At 46.0% G+C, this 20771-nt stretch overlaps 1 protein-coding gene across 3 annotated transcripts in view; it reads right to left on the bottom strand.

The window, feature by feature from the left end:
• Nucleotides 1–847: 847 nt before the first annotated feature.
• The window catches only part of VASH2 (vasohibin 2), a 36306-nt gene continuing 16382 nt past the window's right edge, over nucleotides 848–20771 (bottom strand). For 2 of the 3 annotated variants that reach the window (XM_064164487.1, XM_064164489.1), the window contains 5 exons: nucleotides 19585–19659; nucleotides 9997–10378; nucleotides 8053–8168; nucleotides 3282–3327; nucleotides 848–1831 (listed from right to left, as the gene is read on the bottom strand). In XM_064164487.1, coding sequence (XP_064020557.1) covers nucleotides 1724–1831; nucleotides 3282–3327; nucleotides 8053–8168; nucleotides 9997–10378; nucleotides 19585–19659 — 727 coding nt within the window. In that variant the 3' untranslated portion in view covers nucleotides 848–1723. Of the gene's footprint in view, nucleotides 3328–8052; nucleotides 8169–9996; nucleotides 10379–19584; nucleotides 19660–20771 lie in introns of all 3 variants that reach the window. The other variant, XM_064164488.1, reaches the window with a different exon arrangement.

The following is a 20771-nucleotide window of genomic DNA, read 5'->3' as shown; positions in this document are numbered from 1 at the left end:
CATTTACTGGCATCTTTTTCTGTAGAATATCTCAAGTAAAACTAAGTTTAGTGAGCATGAAGTCTTACAGGAACCTTATTTGATCTGTTATAGGAAAATAAAAAAAGCAGGTATGGACATTCATATATATTCAACAATTGGAGGAAGGTTGAGGTCTTGGGCAGCCTGTTCTGGTGGGAGGTGTCCCTGCCTATGGCAGGAGGTTGGAACTGGATGATCTTTGAGGTCCCTTCCAACCTAAACCATTCTGTGATTCTAAGTTTTTTTCCATTTACTTACTGAAAAGTCAAGTTATTTATTGAAATAGCACAGCCTGAGGCATTAAATGATCAAGATTTTATATTTACTTTCATAATGCACCTATAAACATTTGAGTCAAAATACGATTTACAAAATAAAAGACTGCTATCTACCACTTATTAGTAATGGACTATAACCACTTGCTTTCCTTTACAAAAGAGGAAATTGTCACCTCAAGCGTTTTCCCTCATTTTAATAACAATAACACGGGGAAAAGGCCAAAGTCCACTGAAAGGAAAAAAAAAAAGAGAGGCTGCTTGACTTGATGCAGTCATCGGTGCTGCTAGTGTTGTTCCATAACAGGGTATTTCCAGGCTTCAGAGACTTAAGCCATCGCTAACTAGAGGGTAAGTTTAAGGGCTTTATGTTCAGTGATTCCATTATAAAATAATAAATAGGTAATTAATCTTTAAAAAAAAAGAAAAAAACCCACACACAACAAATCTACCTTCATTCATTCATATTTGTCCTGTCTTGACTTGTGAAATGCTTTACATCTGCTTCTGGACTAAAAACCTAGGCAGTATAAAAAATAGCCCTAAGGCAGTTAAAATATAAAAAGACCACCGTGATAGTTTATTAAGTTCCATGCTGTGTGCAAACATACAAGTGATTTAAAAAAAGAAACCAGAAAGTCATGCACAATTTCTACACTATTTGACCACTTGGCAGTAAGGTAGGAGAACAGTCACTAGAACCACACTTAAGACAAATGTCATCATAAGCAAGTTTCAAGAGAATAATTTGGTTGAATTTCCGAAGAGGAACCAAAAGCAATTTTATCACATACTTCTACAGCATTAAAAGGTTTCAGTATATGTTAGAGGTTAAAATTACTCAAATTGTGCTGGACAATAGTAAAAACTATATACCAACCACCATACTTGAGCTGAAGTAAACTCTGGTTTCATAGAAGAAAAACTTGCAACACATCAGATAACTCTGTGCTATAGGATACAACTGATCAAAGTCAAGTTTTCACATCATTTTACCCATAAGAAATCTACAGGATGCACACAAAAAAATTGTTTAGGTCACAAGACACTTGGCAGCATTAACATTTAAGACAAATTCTGCAGCTGATGTCAAACAAGAATTTCTACTGCAGGAGTAACTTCCTCTCTTCAATGGCACTCCTTAACCAAGCAAACTCTACTGCAAACATGAGAGTGGAAAAGTCTGCAGAAACAGGGATGGGAAAAGGCCTCCCTCTGATAATCTTGTACTAAGTAGCTTAATGCATTTGAAGTTTTCTTCCTCGACCTTCTGCAGTGAAAGCCTCTCACTGTTTGGAGTTTGCTCGGTCTCGGTTGTGTCTTCCTGTCCTAAGTAGCGGAGATTCATTGACTCTTGAGCACTAAGGTCTGTGTACAAGCAATCATCTCCTTCTGTGTCCAGTCAGCTGCTGGCTGATACAAGTGTTCTAGGACCTTAAATCATTCAGTCTGTGTGACAACGTCCTCTCTTCATCAAGATCCCAAAACAGTAATTGCCCAGGAGGGGAGGTACACAAGGCCCCTGGCAGTGTCATCTATAAGCACAGAACAAAGGGCAGAGGCTGGACTTGTACAATAATCCAGTTTTTATTTAGGCACCTAATGAAATATTTTCAGGAATGCAGCACTCGAATACTTAATGCAAATGGTGGACCTCAGAGGAAGTCTTACTGTGCCACTTGAAAATGCTGCCATCCACCACAGCTCCTTAGCTAATTCTTGGAACAAAAGAACTGAGTAGGGAGGAAGCAAGGAGGCTTAGTGTTTCAGCTCTTTCAGACATACAGTTTAACTTATTGTCAAAGTTCTTTTCAATACAATCTTTCACATTCAGGTCTGAGTAAGCTGTTGTTACTACAACACATAGAGGAAAAACTCCCTACAGCAGCATAGTGGCAGGTTAACCACCCTGTGATGTCTGATCTTAATATAAGATGTCAAGGCATCACCATCTGAGACTGCTCAGCCTTTCAAAGACAAGGTTCAAAGTTACACAGAAATACTGAAGCAAACTGACTTGTTTTTCCCCTCCATAAATTCAGGAACACATACAAGGAGAAAAACTGACTAGGAGGTGAACACTTGTCTCTACAAAACAGCAATCCCTACCTTTTGTGCTTCAGCAGTGTAGTCTGGAAAGACTAAAAGCTTGCAACAAAGTATAAAAAAAACATATGAAAGTTTAAAAATTCATTATTCATAGTTGTTTTTTTTTTAAACCAAGACCTCAAATTCTGCCTAATGAGATGTCAGCAATTAAGAACAAACACCCTTGCATATTACCATCACTTAATGTGGTTCAGCAACATGCACAAATCAATAATACAGGTGGCAGTCAAACATCCAGTGCTGGTTTAGTGCTACCAGAAATGCTGGGAAAGAGTACAAATGAGTTACAAAACAACAATCCCGACAGGTTTGCATATCTAGTAAGTTTAGTGAGGTAATGTTGACACTCTAAAAACTCATGCCACTGCTGCACTGCTTGTTTTTATTGCTGAATTAAATACTAACAGTGAATATGGGTTTGTTTTTTCTTCAAGCTGCACTGCACCCCAGCGTATCTTAACACTAAGAATATGATTTCTTAGTTTTCCCAGTGCTACTACCCAGCACAATGCCCAGACTCAATTAATGTCTGTACAGAGAAAGTGTCTTTGAAGAAAAGTCTCACACCACTGAAGTCACCTGCTACCTGATGGAAGGGGGGGAAAAATTAATCTCATATCCTGGCAAACCATTTTCAGTTCTCTTTGCTGATGCCTTTTCTATACATTAAAAAAGAAATATAAAAACTGCCATCAAAACAAATCCCCCCCTGTTCTGTTCTCTATGGAAAACTTTCATTTTAAGAGTCCACAAGTTAATAAATAGCCCCATTCCTTTTTTGCCTTCCAAGGGAGTGCAGGTAAAGTGCAGCGGGAAGCACCAGGGAAGCCCTCTGTCCAGCGTATGGCTTTGTCAGATGCGGAGCTGGTAGCCTACCTCGTTGAGTGTTGTCAGGTCTCCTTTCTTGTCCACCACAGCAGGCCTGCAAGCAAAGGAGGGAAAAGGGCACTACTCACCACACTGCCATGCAGCAGTGGTGAGTGCAGTTGTCAAACTGGGAATGGTTTACTTCAAAACAGGACTGACTAGATCTGCTTTTCTCTTCATATGTGCAATCCTGCTGAATTTGTCACAAACCTCCATGACTGAGCTAGTTGTGGGGGTTGCTTCTCACGCCAAACACCAGTGAAGAACAAGTTGTCCCATCCTAGGGTCTGCCACCTGAGCCTGGGAGCACATCTGCCCCTTCAGCTCGATAGAGTGCCTAAATGAGTAGCTGAGACTAGACACATCCCACTCCTGCTATACTCCAGAGCAGGACTCCAGCTGTTTCCATTTTGTCCTAAAAGCTGAGACCACACAGGCATGGCCTTTCACATGGCACAGCTCATTGCTTCCCCAAACCTGCTTTCTCCTTCTGGCTAGGTCTGTGCAAAGGGCTAGGGCACACCAAATAGAAGATGAACTCCCCTCAGTCTCTAGGCACCTTAGATTCTGATCCTGCCCAGCTGCCATTCACCTCAGTCACCACACACGTACACATCTGCTGTTAGGTCACTTGATTCCTTCAGAGCAGATGAGATTCAACTCAGCAGAAAACAAGCTATAAGCTGCATCCCTCAGTGCTTGCACAGGTGTCAGAGATCATCACTGTATGGAATTCCTCCCTCAAATTTATGATTCCTCTTCCCTTCCCACTCTTTTTTTTAACCTCCCTTTAATTAAGGCCAGAACAGAGTTTTAATGAAAGCACGCCTGAATACATCTGCCTTCTCTCATTATCCAAGAGAGATGGGGAGTCATTACACACCCATGGCAACACAGCACCTATTTCCACTCCATGACAATTCTCTATAGACAGACTGACCTCTGTAAGGTTTTAGGGAAAAGCAAGGATTTGCTGGAGCAGAGCCATGTCAGCCCCTATTCGCCCTAGCTGGCACATGCCCTGACATCAAACTCCCCTCTCTGAAGCAAGGGACCTGCACTGTACTGGCCCATCAGACTGCAGCTCCTGTACAAAGCACCATGATAATGAGCAGGTGAGCAAACTGTGCATAGCCCCTGTGAACACAGTATTTGTGAGTAGTCTTCACTGGATCTGCCTGATTTTGTACATCCTAATATAACATAACATTGATACAGTCCTGCCCCTGCTTGCAGTTCCTAACATAATGGACTAACAGAATTTTCTTTTCAACAGCTAAACAAGGCCAGAAGCACACAAAACCAGTGTTGCTATGACACTCAGAGCATGCATGTGTTAAAACTCAATATGGAATTAAAAGGAAATAGATCTGGTGAACTGACATTTAGGAGCACAAACTGCTTCAGGCTGACGCATGACACTCCCTTACAAACTGTCATCACCTCTCCCAAAGCCCTCCAAGCACTCCTATGGAAGATGAAACACTGCATTGCCTGTCCCAGCACAGAGGTTTACAATTTAGTGCATCCTCCTGCTTTGGGCCTTTAGAGGCCAAACAAGTGGACACTGTAAAGCTTCAGACTTGCCAGACCGATTCAACCCACCCTATATTCCCTTTAGTCATTCTGTTGGCCACCCTGAGCAGGACGACAGCAGCTGTGGGCTAAGAGCACACAGACTTGCAATTGCTCAGTTAATGAACTACAATTTGACTACACACCACTGCCAGGGTTTGAGCAGAATTGAGCAGAACTGAACAGTCTGAAAAATAAGGAGAACAGGCAGGGTAAGGCTAAGGTCACTCTGATAAGGACAGCTGCAGGGAAGTGGCCCTGGGGAGGCTGGCAGAGAAGCTGAGAAAGTTAGCTGCTATCTGTAGCTGACTTGTGTGAGGGGGCCTTGAATGGGAGCAGGATGGTCAGCCCTGGGAACAAGCAGAATGTTTCTGTAACAGAGCCTATCAAAGCACACATGTCTGTATCAAATGCACTATATAAGCATCACTCTTAGCTTCAATAAAGGGACTGACCTTCTATGGATCACACTGGTATAAGCTCGTGTCTTTCCGGTCATCCACACGGCCTTTGAGCAACCCAGCACACCGCCTACCTGCAACATACCTTATCTGCCTTGTAGCTCTATTTCCAGGCTAAAATGCTAGTGGGGACTTGCTAGTGGCTATCACCAGCTTTTACCTATCTAATAAGGAACCAGGATGAGGAGTTAGAGAGTTGAGGTGGTAAAATCCACTTCTGTCCTTAAGCACCAGTTCAGACTTTGTCCTTGTACTGTTAAACCAGGACGGTCCTCTAGGAACAATCTAGAGACATCTCTGTTCACCACTCCACTTCATGTATTTTTCACTGGAAGATTTCTCCCAGAAGGCCTGTATAACTTTATTGATGACAGAAACCAGGCTGTAATAACAGCTTGTCATCAGCAGGTGAAGCCTCTCAAACAACTCTGTTATTCAGCCCCTGCCAGCTCATGCTAAAGCAATACACTTTTCCTCCCATGCAACTCAAAGCTGTATTTACAGCACCAAGTAAGAGATCCACAAAGCAAGAAAAGACAGTGTTGATTAGCACAGCCATTCCTTGGCTGGGATTTCAGCCTAAAGGCTTTCTTCTTCTGTGCCTAAAGCAAAGGCCTCTCTAGTGCAGCTAGGTTCTCAGATGCACTGATGTGCAGAAGAAAATAACCCAGTTTTCCCTCTGGTATTTCTTGCCTTGCACTGTACCTGCTGGTATGTCACACAGCATATCCTTGGTGAGGAAACGCTATTCCCCCTTCAGATCTTTGGAGACCTCCTGTGGCAGAAACCAGCAGATGTCAATTTTGGAAATGAAAGGGTTTTATCACCAGAAGGGAACTCCCTACAGCTGTGCTCTCCTCTGTGGCATTACTCCCACTGAGGCAAAAGGCAGGCAGCCTTCAAGCCACCTGCGCCACTGCTCAGAAGCATTATTTTAACACCATGAACCTGTACATTCATTTCTCCTCCCTAGTATTCCTTTCCTAACAGAGAGAAGCCTTGTGGGTCTGCTTAAGGGCTCTGGACCTGCCAAAAGCTCCTTCCCCCCCCCTTTTCCTTCCAATCACACTGACAAGACTTGTGAAGAGGCTGTGTAGGACCCACAAGGCTGCCATGCAAACACAAAGCATATGCTGCAAGAGCTCCAACCTGCTCCAAGACACTTCAGTGCCTTCCACCACAGCAGAGATAAAGGTCTTGAGTCTACTGTGTCTCCTGCTCCCCACATCATGCTATAGCTTGGTCCTGTATGTTTTATCAATGTGACCCAAGGTTTATTTTAGAATAGCATAATTCAGCCTAGATACAGAACAATACAGCAGAGCCATCCATCAGGTAACAAGTGTTAAAGCCATTACAAGGCAGCCAGTACATTACTTGTCTTTCTGCCCTAGAAAACAAACTGCCAAGGAGGAATCAGCCACTTCAGAGCAGCCACATGACCAGCAGGTCTCTCAGGAATCCATCCCAGCTAGTGAGTCTCCAAACCCAGCAAGAATTTTCCAATGCAGACATATGTGAACCACTCCAACAACTGCAGAAGCACTAGCAGAAACCCAAAGATTAAACCATCTCTCAAAACAAATCCTGGAGGTGAAGAAGCCTGGAGCAGCTGAGCCCATTATAACTATAATTACCCATACACTAAACAAGGAGCACTCAGCTGACAAAGTCCCATCATGGACCGAGTGTGAATTTCCACATAAAAATAAAAGCCTGCTGTGAAATCATCTGCTACTGAAGTATTCTGAAGTTATCTTTAGAAGGTTAGTGTAATGTCTTTGTTAGCTGTGTTAAAATAAATAAGTGCTGAGACAGTCTGGGAGCCTATTTAAAAAGCAGTGACCATAAATATGTGACTAATCTGGGTTACATATAGGCTTTCACAGTTGTCAGCTTCCTGGCATGAAGCAGCAGAGCTAAAACTCAACTCTTCCACATCTAAGGAATGGGGGTCTGAATGGCCAGTGGCTGTAAAAAGCCTGTGAATAGGAAGCTCAGTTTTATCCATTTAGAGGTAATGCATAAAGTTAGTCCATCCTTCCCTGGGCAGTTACAGAAAAACTAAGCTACACCACACAAGGGATATGGTTTGGGTTTTCTTCAAGCTGATTAAACTCCAAGAATACAACCTAAGTGATGTTTCCACCTTGGCAAGATGAGAAAAAGTTTACTTTTCACCATCCCTGTAAGATGCACAGTCTTCAGTGAAAACAGATCTATCAGAAAGCTCCATACCACTCATCACAAAGAATCCTATTTCTGTCTCAGTGACCATGAGAGCAGGGCACCCCTGCCACCAACAGCAGATATTGTCCTGGTTTTAATACCTATATCTGAACACTCCTAAATGTGAACAAGGGGCAGTGGTTTTAAACTGGAGCAGGGTAGATTTAGGTCAGACATAAGCAAGAAGTTCTTTACAATGGAAGTGGATAAAATACTGGGACAGGAATGTGGTTGAGGCCCCATCCCTGGAGATATTCAAGATCAGACTTGATGTGGCCCTTGGCAGCCTGATCAAGTTGGAGATGTCCTTGCTCACTGCAGGGGATTTGAATAAGATGACCTTTGAGGGTCCCTTCCAACCCGATGCAATCTCTGAACCTATGACATCAGCAGAACCAGCAACTTCCCAGGCAACCAAGATACTCAGTACAGTTTTCCTATGTATGCCGGTGCCCACGTGTAGTTTTATCTCCCTCAGCTTCTGACCCATCAGCAATGGCAGCAGAAATACTCACGACTTGTCTCTCTTGCATGCTCGTCTCTGAGGGCTGGCTTGCCTGCGGCGAGGGGACAAGGACTTGCCCCGTGATCTCTCTTTCATTGGAGAATGGGCACTTGAGGGTTTCAGAATCTGCAAGAGATGGGGGAGGGAAGGAAAAGGCATTCAATAAAGGCAATGATTCACTGAAAATAAAGATAAAGGGCCGCATGCAGTTGTGGGGACAGCATACAAAGAGCCTTCAGTCCCTTGGGGCTTATTCAAACCATGCCCAGGTTAAGAAGAACCCAGAGATGTTATCAAGTGATGGCTGTTCAGGGGACTTCTGCGAACATTAGTTGATTTCACCAACTCAATTCCCAGCTAAATACTGGAAGAAAGGTCTCATCCACAGCCTTCTCCAGAGCTGGCAACAACAGAGGATAAAAAAAAACAGCTTTGAGCCTCAGCTGAAGGAAACTCACACATCCAAACTGCCCTCTCCAGCTTTCCCTTCCATAAAGAGAGGTGATCATTTCCCAGGCTGGCAGCTGAACTCTCTGTGACAGTGGGATTATTCAGTAGGTTTCCAGCTTGTCTGCATCTCCCAAGGCCCTCCAACCTCAGAAAGCCATCAGCACAACACTCACATCCAGTCTATTTTTAAGACCATAGCCCTCCAAAGTTAGCCCACTCACAATGGAAGCTCTCTGAATCAAGGAGCTCAGATTCTGAATTAACTCAAGGGGGAAGTCAGATGCAGGGCATTCAGCTTTCAAGGGGTCAGGGCTGTGGGTCCTGGCCTCAGGGCATTTTCAAGTACTGGACCCAATGCTACAGTTCAGCACACATATTGAGGTGGCCTTGCAAGTTCAGAAAGTCATCCACCTCTATGGACTTCTTCAACTGGTTGTTCTCTAGATGGTACTGAAAATTAGTGATCAAAGAAGGGGAAAAAAAACCTTTGTTACATCTGTAGTCAAATGCAATTGCTTAAAATGACAACATGGTACAAGTTTGCCCTCAGAACTCCACGACAGGGCAAAAAAAAGTGGCACCAGAATGTGGGCACTGTGACGCCACTGGCAACATTCGTTCCAAGGTCAGAGGGAGGAGGCAGGTGCCTGAGCCAAAAGGGCACACGGCTGCTACATAGAAGCCATTCCTCAGCAAGGCAGAGGACAGGAACCCAGAATAACTTGGATGCAACGCCACATGCCCACAAGAGCCAGCCCCATACTTAGCAACACACCTGCTCTGCTCCTGCTGCCAGCAGCAGGTTGGAAAATCACCAAATCCCTTGCCACCATGACCACAACCAGCTCCTTGCACATGCCAACCCCAGAAACATGGTCAGGGACACCCCCCAACCCCAATGACAGCCAAACCTTCCAGCCCCCTAGCAGTGTGCCCTGTCTTGTTTCCTTCCAGGCTCTTCAGTCCAACCAGCCAGCAGGGGAGCACCAGCTTGTCAGGGACTTGCTTTCCTCACCTACCCCATATAACCTACTTTGTGATTTAGCCTAAGGTGTAAAGTAGCAGGTAGCACAGGGCAAGCTCATTGGTGTGTCCTGCAAGGAGAAGCAGCAACCAACCTAGCTGTCTCATGGCACCTCCTGCAACTCAAACACGAAGAACAGAGATCCCAGCCTGCAACCACACCACCTACCCCACCAGCAACAGCCCCAGCTTTGCATGAAAGACCCTCTTCTATAGTCAGTGAGGAAAACTGGACAATGACAATAGGTTCCCGTTGGCCATGGGTGAGTTCAAGGCCTTCCCAGGCTGAAGGAAACTAAGGGCTTGAAAACATACCAAGCCCTATGGGAGAAGCACTGAGCTAGGCGTAAGCATACCCCCAGCCTATTTGGTACCTTAATGTCAGGCCAGATTCAGTCTGCCAACATGGAGCCTGGCCAACCTCTGCAGGCCAGAAGCAGGCACACTTACCTCCAAGTACTGCCCAAGTACATGTACCTACCTTCATCCTCATATCCCTGGCAAACTTCTCCAGCTCCTTCCTGACTTCTGTGCGCGTCATTTTGGATACGTTGAGGACCATCTGTTTCCACTCAATGGGCTGAAAGCTGTGTGGCTCGTGTGGGACATATAATCCTATTTTTACTTTTTTGACTGAATGCAAGTACTTTTTATAGGAGTCTTCAAATTCAAAGATGAGGTCGCTCAGAGTTCGGTAAGTTAGAGGTTTGTCCATCAGATCCGATCGCCTGCTCATGCCCAGAGAGCCGTAGCGGCCGTTGCAGTAAATCCCGAGCACCACATGATGAAAATAGTTCCCTGAGAAGTGGGTTTTAAAGCTGATGGGGAAGCGTTCCACGGAGGGCTGCCCGTTCGTTAAGTATCTGGTGTGCACGGCGTCAAGGCAACAATGGGGCTAGGAAGGGAGGAGCAGGAACTGTTACTCCTGTAACGCATCTTCAGCAGAGTTTATTTTCTTTAACTGGGTCAGCACAATCCCAAGCACAACTCCAGGCTGGGTGGCGAATGGCTGAGAGCAGCCCTGAGGAAAAGGACCTGGCAGTCTGGGGTGATGAAAAGCTCAACATGAGCCTGCAGTGTGAGTGCAGCCCAGACAGCAACCCTGTGCTGGGCTGCAGCAAGAGCAGTGTGGGCAGCAGGGCAAGGGAGGGGATTCTGCCCCTTGGCTCTGCTCTCCTCAGACCCCACCTGGAGTACTGTGTGCAGTTCTGGAGCCCCCAACACAAGAAGGGCATGGAACTGTTGCAGTGAGTCCAGAGGAGGCCACCAAGATGCTCAGAGGGCTGCAGCAGCTCTGCTGTGAGGACAGGCTACAAGAGTTGGACCTCTGCAGCCTGAAGAAGAGAAGGCTTTGATCAGACCTTATAGTGGCCTTCCAGTATCTGAAGGGGGCTACAGGAAGGCTGAGGAGGGACTATTGACAAGGTCTCATAATGACAGAACAAGGGGGAATTGGTTTAAACTGGAAAAGGGGAGATTCAAACTGCATGTTAAGAAGTTCTTTGCAGTGAGGGTGGTGAGAGACTGGCACAGGCTGCCCAGGGAGGTTGTGGCTGCTTCCTCCCTGGAGGTGTTCAAGGCCAGGCTGGATGAGGCCTTGAGCGACCTGTTCTAGTGGGAGGTGTCCCTGTCTATGGCAGGGATTGGAACTGGATGATCTTTGAAGTCCCTTCCAGCCTAAACCATTCTATGATTCTATCTGCCAAGTGCTTTCTGGCAAACAGAAATATATTCTCACTGTGCCCCAGAAATGATCAGCACTGCCAAAACCCATTTCACTGTCTGGAGGACAAGATGCAGTGGTGCAAGCAGGGAAGGGTCTAACTCTTAACCACATTTCAGTGTCAAGGGAAAAAAAACCCACAACAGTGTGTCAGCATGCCAGAAGAGAAACCACCCTCCTCAGATCTGTGGGAACCCTCTCATTTGATACCAACAGCAAACTCCCATGCTTCTAAAAGGGAACAGTTTTCCTCCATTTCACGATGGAGCTTTGTATGACTCAGGTCATCCTCATTTTCCCACATCTTCTAACAATATCTGAATCTGAATGTCACCTCTTCAGGGTGACAGCCTGCCTTTCCATCTGTAAACTGGCCCTCACCATGGCCATTCACCCTGCAAGTGTGTTTGTGCATGTAATCTCTGTAATGCCTTGCTGAGACAAAGCAAAGCTCCCAGGCGGGTAATGAATTAGCTAAGCACACAGACAGCCAGGAACAAACAACTTTAGAAAGCAAAACCTGTCCCCTGTATCTCTGGCTGACCATTTCTAATGCACACTGAGAGTGTAGTAGATGATTTCAGAGGGGAACTATGCATGGGTTCTGGGTCATCTACTCGGGAGGCTGCTGGCCTGTGCCAGGAGGAGGAGAGAATGAGATTCTCTCACACAAGCAGGTTTGCGTCAGTGCCTACGTAGCACAAGGCTCCCTGCTGCTGATCCCTGGACAGCTGAAAACCACCCTGGCTCCACATGCTGACACCTAGCTGCTGGGACAGCAGGTGTCCTTCTGCTCTACAGCTGAGATCCCCACCTCAACTGACATCTCCCCCCCTCAATGGAGGAGGGATGACCAGAAAAGGCCACAGCAGTACACTGCAGCCTGGGGCACCTGCTGTAACCTCAGAGCCACCCCCAGAGTTAGACGTGGTCAAGGCAGTGAGTTAGGGCTGTGCCACTACAAAATACATTGGCCCAAGGAGTAGCACTGCGAGGACAGCCTCAGGACAGCCTGAAGAATGAAGAGGCAGGGTTAGCTACCACTGGAGCTGCAGGAACCAGCTCAGACCCAGACCCTGCTCTAAGGATTTTGAGCATTTCATCTTCCCTCTGCCCCACGCCCAGAAAGGAGGTTTTCAACAACAGTTGAAATCAGAGCCACTGCACAGCTGAGATGCCCTGGGATGTTACCGTGGCCATCATCCCTCCCTGCCTGCATAGCACAGGTGCCCAACAGCAGCTGGGAAGCTGAGAACACAAAAAGCCTTTGTACCATTACTGCAAATCACAATTCCAGCTCAGTCCTGGTGCTGCCCAGCCTGACAGTCCATCTCAGCATCACCGCGACTCTCCAGGATACTGACCCCCGCTCACACCCTGCAGTTCACCTCTTCTCTCTATAGGGATGCAGGAAAAGTATCCAGTGACTCTCATTCTGTCTCTAAAACATTTTCTCAAGGGGATATTTCACTCACTTGACACTCAATGAATTTCACATATTCAAACACTTGCCCTACAAGTGAACACAGAAACCAACTAGTAAGAGAACTGCCCAGAATCTGAGGTCAAAAGCAAGGAGTTAGACCTCTGTACAAGAATAAAAAAACCCTAAAACATTAAAAGGCAATGACAACACATTGGCAAAACCTTTCAGAACAGCCACAGGGAGGCTCTTTGGCTGAATGTCAAAACATGGTTAGTTGTGTTCAGTGCTTTAGCAGTCTGGAGAAAACCAATCAGAGGGCATAGGAATGGACAACATTGTGGGTCCAGCTCCTGGTGCATTTCAGTACCTGTAGGACAGCAAGTCTGGACAAGCATGCAAAGTGCAAGCCTTGCTATCACACACACAATGCCTCAACCACCCGAGGCCTTGTGCACTCACCTCTATCCATCTGCTGCTCCACCTCTATCAAACACAAACACCCTGCAACAGAAATAGGCCTACTGCCTTCAATGGTCTTGCTAGATTACTGTTCATAGAATCACAGAATCAACCAGGCTGGAAGAGACCTCCAAGCTCATCCAGTCCAACCTAGCACCCAGCCCTAGACAATCAACCAGACCATGGCACTAAGTGCCCCAGCCAGGCTTTCCCTCAGCACCTCCAGGGATGGTGACTCCACCACCTCCCTGGGCAGCCCATTCCAATGCCAATCACTCTCTCTGACAACAACTTCCTCCTAACATCCAACCTAGACCTCCCCTGACACAACTTCAGACTGTGTCTCCTTGTTCTGTTGCTGGTTGTCTGGCAGAAGAGACCAACCCCACCTGGCTACAACCTCCCTTCAGGCAGTTGTAGACAGCAATGAGCTCTGCCCTGAGCCTCCTCTTCTGCAGGCTGCACACCCCCAGCTCCCTCAGTCTCTCCTCACAGGGCTGTGCTCCAGGCCCCTCACCAGCTTCACTGCCCTTCTCTGGACATGTTCCAGTACCTCAACATCTAGTTGCACTAGGACTAGCACCTCCAAGGAAAAAAAAACCACCATTGGTAGGATCACAGATTTTTAAGCACACTGCAAGGTCAGAATGGGGCCCAGCACCATTACAGCAACTGGAAAATGCAACCCACAGTCACCTCATTTAAAAGGTCACCCTGCTCTGGGCCTTAAAAGGAACATCCTACATATATCAAAGTCATGTTACAATAATTTGTGTCCTACAGACAGATTCTTGCAGAAGCCTATTGTATTTATCATTCTGTGTAACTGAAAAAGCAGTATCTTTTATTAACACATATGAAGCTTTCAAACATCACCACTATTTTTCCCTCTCATTATGAAAGGATTTCCTCTCTGCTCCCCGAGTGCTGTTCTATTAAGTCCACACAAAGCTTTGGTGGCCACCTGCCATACATACACACTTCTGCCACAAGGTCTCAGAGAAGTTGCAATTTAATCTCATTAAATACTAGGTAGGAGTAAAAGGCTCTTTTCAGGATGTAAATTACCCACCATCAAATAACCCAGCAACAACCGCTGTGGAAATTAACCTTTTAGGTACAGGTTGCCTCTGCTGAGTGAGTAGTTAATGAAAGTCCCCACCCGAGATGAAATACACAGCAAACGGGATGGAAAGGCAGCTCAGATCTTTGCCTCCATCCATGCATCATTATTATTTCTTTTCCATTCTGCTGTACCCAAGGAGAGCTGTATTGTGGCAAACAAAAGGCAACGACACAGCATTGCCACAGCTGTAATCACACTTTTGAGCTGGGACTGTAACTGCAGGATGGAGAGTCAGGGAGTAAATTATGTGCCACAATAGAGAAGCAGTGAAGAGAAGGAGAGGGCAAAAGCAGCTGTAAGTAAAGCTCAGTGGCTTCCTGATCCTGGGTCTTCATGTAAATCAAAGCAGCAGAGAAACAGCACCGAAGAATAGTGATCTTCTTGGAGATCACACAAGAGAGACATCAAACTTCTGGCAGGTCGCCTCTTGCACCAATACCCCTCCTCTTCCCCAGCACTCAGGAAACACATAACAGAATCTCCACAAGGCTCTCATGTCCACATTCCTCAGAGATTCCCATATCCTGCCCATGATGACTCTCAGTTCTTCTGCAGCCTTATACTCTCAATCTCAAAGTCCTCAACCTCAGTTTCTTTCACCCAGCAAAGACACTAATGCTTGCTGTCTATGACTGCATGTATTAGGCAACTGATGAATTCTGCTCTTACCACTGAAAAGAAACAGGTTTGGGTCAAAGGAGCATGAGAAGCACTGGGCCCAAAGCATACAACACATTTTGGAGGTGACAGGTTATTGGGGTAAATCAGTATGGCTCTTACTGAGTAGGCTCTCTTGATCAAGCCAGTAGAATCACAGAATCTTAGGGGTTTGGAAGGACCTCAAAAGCTTCTCCAGTCCAAATCCCCTGCCAGAGCAGGATCACCTAGACCAGATCACACAGGAACACATCCAGACAGTTTTGCATCTCTTCAGAGAGGGAAACTCCACAACCCCCCTGGGCAGCCTGTTCCAGTGTTCTGTCACACTCACAGGGAAAAAAATCCTCCTTATGTTTAAATCAAACTTCCTATGCCTCAACATGCAGATTTGGGACATAAAACGTGCACCCTGGCCACTATCCAGATTTTCCTGTGCAATGGGGCAAATGAGGAGTAGCATCTTCAGTGAGTTCAAAAGAAAAGGGGAGAGTTAGTTAAGGTGTTAGCTCAGTCAAACCCTTAGCTTTAAAACTCTGGAGCAGAAAGCATCTGGATGGGTTTTCTTTAAATCTGCACACCCATACAATCAATCAACCAACCACTCAGCCAACACCCTTTTGTGGTTTGGGTCTTGGTTATTGTGTTTTTTTTCCTCCACCTCCTAAGTGAATTCTAATATGAAAAACGTCCCACAAACATCCAGGCGTCTTCCCCCTCAGTAAAGACCCTTCCCTACATAGGTGCCCCCACTGCAGAGCACAGAGCAGCTGCTCCCAGTCAGAAAAGAGACATGAGACCCTCCTACCTTGTTTACTTGGCAGCAGCAGCTTTTAGGGAAAAAGTGTTCTCTTTTTCTTCTTCTTATCAATAACTAATCAGAGCACGACATTTGTGCATGTCATCACTACCATTCTAGCTTCAAACATTTCAGGAAGTAGGTCTTAGCTCCTGACAGCACTCACTGGGCAGCAGCTGGCTCCCTATGGCTAGGTGAGCTCTGATAACTTGCCACCAGTCATTTTCCCACCACCACCGGGAAGTGCAGCACGGGAGGCGAGGGGACACACTGCAAGGACCTCGTCCCACCTGCACCTAAACCAGCTTCAACAGGAATTTCTCTGGGGGAGAAAAAAACTGCTGTCTCTTCCAAGCTGGCAGCAACTGTGCAAGGGGCATGGCAGCAGCAGGTGAGGAGACAAGTGCCATCCCTGCACTGTGTCCCTTCTTGCAGCACCAACAAGGACCCAGACCTGTGAAGACCCACAGCAGCAGAGGATGTGGAGAAACACCCTCCCCACCACCTCAGAGCCCGAAGGTGAAAAGCCCTGCAGAGCCCACAGCAGCTTGAAACAAACCAGTGCACACCCAAGTTTCAGATAAGAGAGACAGTGCGCTTCAAAACTGTCAGTGAAAACAGCACCCAAGCAACTGCTCACAATGTCAAAGGGCCTCTGACTGCCACCAGTAAACACTTGGCAAAGTCTCCAACCACAGCCTGGAGTCAGACAGCATCTCCCACAGCCTCCAGGCAAGTTGAGATACCAGGTTTGGGATTGCTTATTGTGAGGCAAAGTGCTACCGATCTCACACCCGGATGTCATTTGCACAGAACCCAGATTCTCCCCAGCAGCTCCAGTGCCCATGAAGGAATGGCTTGAGCAGCTGGCTTAGCCTCCCAAAGAGGGACTGCCAAGCCAGCATCCCTTGTTTTGAGGCGCCTGTTCTCCAGTGCTTGGAGCAGCCTGAGATGCCCATCTTAAGATTAGACTATGACAATGGAAGCAATTAAAAGTACTGTCCCATCTCCTCCCAGCTACCAGCAGGACCCTCCTTGCACATACTTCAGTTAGTAAGTGGGTCAAGCTGTGGACAAGCATGGAGAAGGCAGAAGAGGAGCACTGCAGGGACATCAATATCTTTCAGTGACTGAAATAAACTCCACATCCAGCCTAGGGATGTGCCTGCTAGACAGAAGGAGCAGGATAGGCTCAGGTGTCCAGCAGTGATAAACATCAGTAACTTAGAGAATGTGCAGAAGGTATAGTGCAGAAACTATTAAATAAATTCTACCTCCTGAGGCACTTCTGCTCTCCTCTTTCTCATTTAATATCACTGGACAGGGAGAGGTCTAATATACTGCATTGGTTTAGACCATTACCTTGCATGAACTGAGAGAGCCACGCTGAAGGCAATGAGAGCGAGTTATGTTCACCCAGCACAGACAGGCTCTGTGACATACCCTCAGGATGGATGCACTGTGTTGCATCCCTTTCCCCCATCTGATACTTGCTCTCTGCATTTTAATAAAGTGAATACAGCATGGATAAATTTTTCTTGGCACTTTTTGATTGCCTGTTCCCTTCGCTGAGCACAAATCCTTTTGATTCTTGCTCAGAAAGAATGGGCTGAGTGCACCATTACTCAGCTGATCTACAACTGAACTGAGAAGTGCCCTGGGGAAGACAGCAGGAAGAATGCCTCTGGTTAGGCACTGACAGGAGACTGAGCAGAGATACGAATTCAGTTCAGACAGCTACAATGAGAAGAGTTGTGCAGCTTAATGCAAAACACTGTCAGAAGCTCTGTGTGAGCCTTCAGTCACCTCACAAGCAGCTGTTCCCATAGCACATGCAGGCAAGCTAGCTCAGTATTTTAACCACTATAAAATTTGAACTCACCTATAAAAATGCTTCAAGCTCTAGTTTGAAGGCAATTATATGAAACTTAATTCTGTACCAAGAGAGACTACTGAAGCATGTCAAAAGAAGTCATATAGTAAAAGGCAACCGCATGAGGCAGCAAACAGCTCAATTAAAAGGACATCTTGCTAAGCTGCTCTGTGCGAGTCAGCCGTTGAATGAAGGCTCACACCAAGGGTCCTCCGCAGAGGGCTGCACTCTGTTTGGTATCCAGGCAACGCGGCAAAGCCTGCCAGCACAGAGATTACAAGCAATACTTTATTTCCAGAGACAGAGAAGGGAAGTAGAGATTAACACACATGGAGGGATGCTCATCCTAAGCATATGTGAGGATACTGGAAGACATTGGTTTGACACTGCAGAAAGGGTGAGTCTCTTATCTGGTAACTGCTTGACTTTAGAAATCAAGCCACAGCTGCTGGCCTCATCATGTCTGCATCCAGAGGGCAATGCCAAAGATCAAAATCTCACGGCTGAGAAAAATCAGCAAACATCTCCATGTGCTGTTAAGAGATTTTCTCCAGAAACTCACAGTGCACATGCAGTAGAGTATCATGAGATTCTGTACAGATAAAGGCTTTGTACCAGGCACTTTCAAAGTATAAATATTCAGATAGTCCATCCAGTCCCCATTGCTACACTGTGTCTACCCACACTTCAAGTAAAATACTTGGTTTATATTGCATGGATCTTTTAAACTTTAACACATCTGCTACTGGACCACCACTCCAGCAGATAGAATCAATCAGGTTGGAAGAGACCTCCAAGATCATCCAGTCCAACCTAGCACCCAGACCTAGACAATCAACCAGACCATGGCACTAAGTGTCTCATCCAGGCTTTTCTTGAACACCTCCAGGGATGGTGACTCCACCACCTCCCTGGGCAGCCCATTCCAATGCCAATCACTCTCTCTGACAACAACTTCCTCCTAACATCCAGCCTAGACCTCTCCTGGCACAACTTGAGACTGTGTCCCCTTGTTCTGTTGCTGGTTGTCTGGGAGAAGAGACCAACTGCAGCCACCAGCAGCACCCAGTGCACACTACAGACAAGGACCTCATCCAGCAACGAGTCTCACACACTATATGCTTGGCTCAGCCCACATCCCCATCTAATCCCACAACAGCTACCTTTTCTTAGGAGGCTACACCAGGCACTACCTGTCAGGCTCTGCCAGCTTCTTCTCTCACGAGAGGGGGCAGCAGCTGCAAGCAAACCACTGCAGAGATGCGGTAAAAGGGTTTGCTTCAGCATTTATTTTCCATTGGGGTTGGGTTTGGTCTAAATCGAGTTTCATCAGTTGTGGTAAAACATATCTGGCATACAATTGCTTCTGCAACCCAGGCATGCCTTCCTCTAGTGTTTTAGGATGATGCAGGTTGCTTTATCAGTGACAACACCATTGGGTGAGATGAAGCAGCAAGTCAGTCTCTAAATGAAAATATTCTGAGATCTTTCTGAAACTGCACAGGAAGAAAGCATTAAGTTAGGGTAAAGCTTAAATATTTAACTATAAATACATGCTCCTGCACAAAGCACAGCTGTGGGGCTGAAAGATAAAAACTAACATGATGCTGCCATGTAAACATTAGATGAATACAGGACAGAAACTCTATGCCTTAGAGGTTACCAAGCTATGACAATAACTAGCAGAGAAATACAAATGCAGAAAACTGGGACTGTGTAGATAGATATTTATCTGGGCATTTTTTACCAGATCCTGATCTTATGCAGATTACCAGGGCAGAAGGCAAAGTTGGCACAGCCACAGAGCATGACACTTGTGAACCCACCACACAGCACCCAAGCTCCTAATGACAAGTCCAGGCAATTCAGTAACTTGGTGGTCAACACCATGGCACTTCCCCAAGCTGCTGGCACTCACCAGCAGCTGTGACCATCTCAAATGGCACCCAGGAAGGGCAATATATTAAGCAGTGCTGCAGTGGAAAAAGTCACATGTGAAAGGATACATCCCCAGGATAACTGCTTCAAGGCATTTGATAGGTAAGGACTCTCTGGTCATTTCTTTTGCTGTCTCCATTAACCTGGAACAGAAACAAAATAAGGTTTCAGTCCTTTCAGTTGGAGCAGATGACAGGAACCAAAACAGTCTCTTGTACACAGAAAGCCAGGCATCTCAGGTTCTTATTTCAGCAAGCACTGGTGATCTTGCTTCTCTTTTTCAGCAACTTGCCAGAGCTCTGTTGACTTCTGGAGGGTGAATGGTAAATAAGCAAACAATAACTTAGTAAATAAATAAATAAATAGTGGGTGTCTGGCATCCCAATGCCTTCCAGCCCCTGAAGATGGGTTGGAGGAATGCAGTTCTCTGCCTCTCCCACAAGCATCACTTCAGACTGAACACAAAGTCCTGCTGAGCTGCAAAAGCTGGCAGTCATGCAAACTCCCACAGCAGGATCAACTTTAGCTTATTTGCAAAATAATACCAGCTCCTATCTGGAAAAAAGAAAACACCACCAACAAAAACACACAACCAAAAAAAACAGAGGAGAGAGAATGGTTACATGACAGCTCCCTGAAAGCTACAAATGACTCCATAAGCCTATAACTGTAAATGGGAAAAAAAATTAATGCCTTTTTTATCAAAGCCTGCTCTGTGGAAAGCTCTACCAGCACAGACACATCACTGCAAGCTGAGCTATCATCTTGCTGCTGCTCCCTAACTGGACTGGGACAGTGATAAAGCCATAGGATTTCCTGCAGGAGTGCAGAGAATTGCACACCCAGGGCCTTGAAAGCTCACCAAGTCTATTTACAATCTGGAGTCTACCTTTGGAGTAGAGTTATCTGACAGGGATAACACTGTGATGAGAAGCTTTTCCCACGCTCAACTGAGAAAGCTGCTTCATCACTGTCAACCAACTAGATATCCTATTTCCCTTCCACAAACAGATCATGGAATTCTAGAGATTAAAAAAAACACCAAAACACATATGTACACATACACACACACAGGGAAAAGGTTAAAAAGGTCAGAAGAACATTATTCAATGACAAATAAAGGTGAAGGGCCTGGAGAATAAATCTTATGAGGAGTGACTGTGGGAGCTGGGGATGGCCAGTTTGAGGAAGAGGAGGCTTGAGGGGAGACCTCATTGCTGTCTACAACTACCTAAAGGGAAGTTGTGGAGAGGCT

This window comes from Pogoniulus pusillus, chromosome 25, assembly GCF_015220805.1.
Source record: "Pogoniulus pusillus isolate bPogPus1 chromosome 25, bPogPus1.pri, whole genome shotgun sequence".
NCBI lineage: Eukaryota > Metazoa > Chordata > Aves > Piciformes > Lybiidae > Pogoniulus > Pogoniulus pusillus.
Note: the sequence above shows the minus strand (reverse complement) of the source record. Positions and strands in the feature narration are given on the sequence as shown.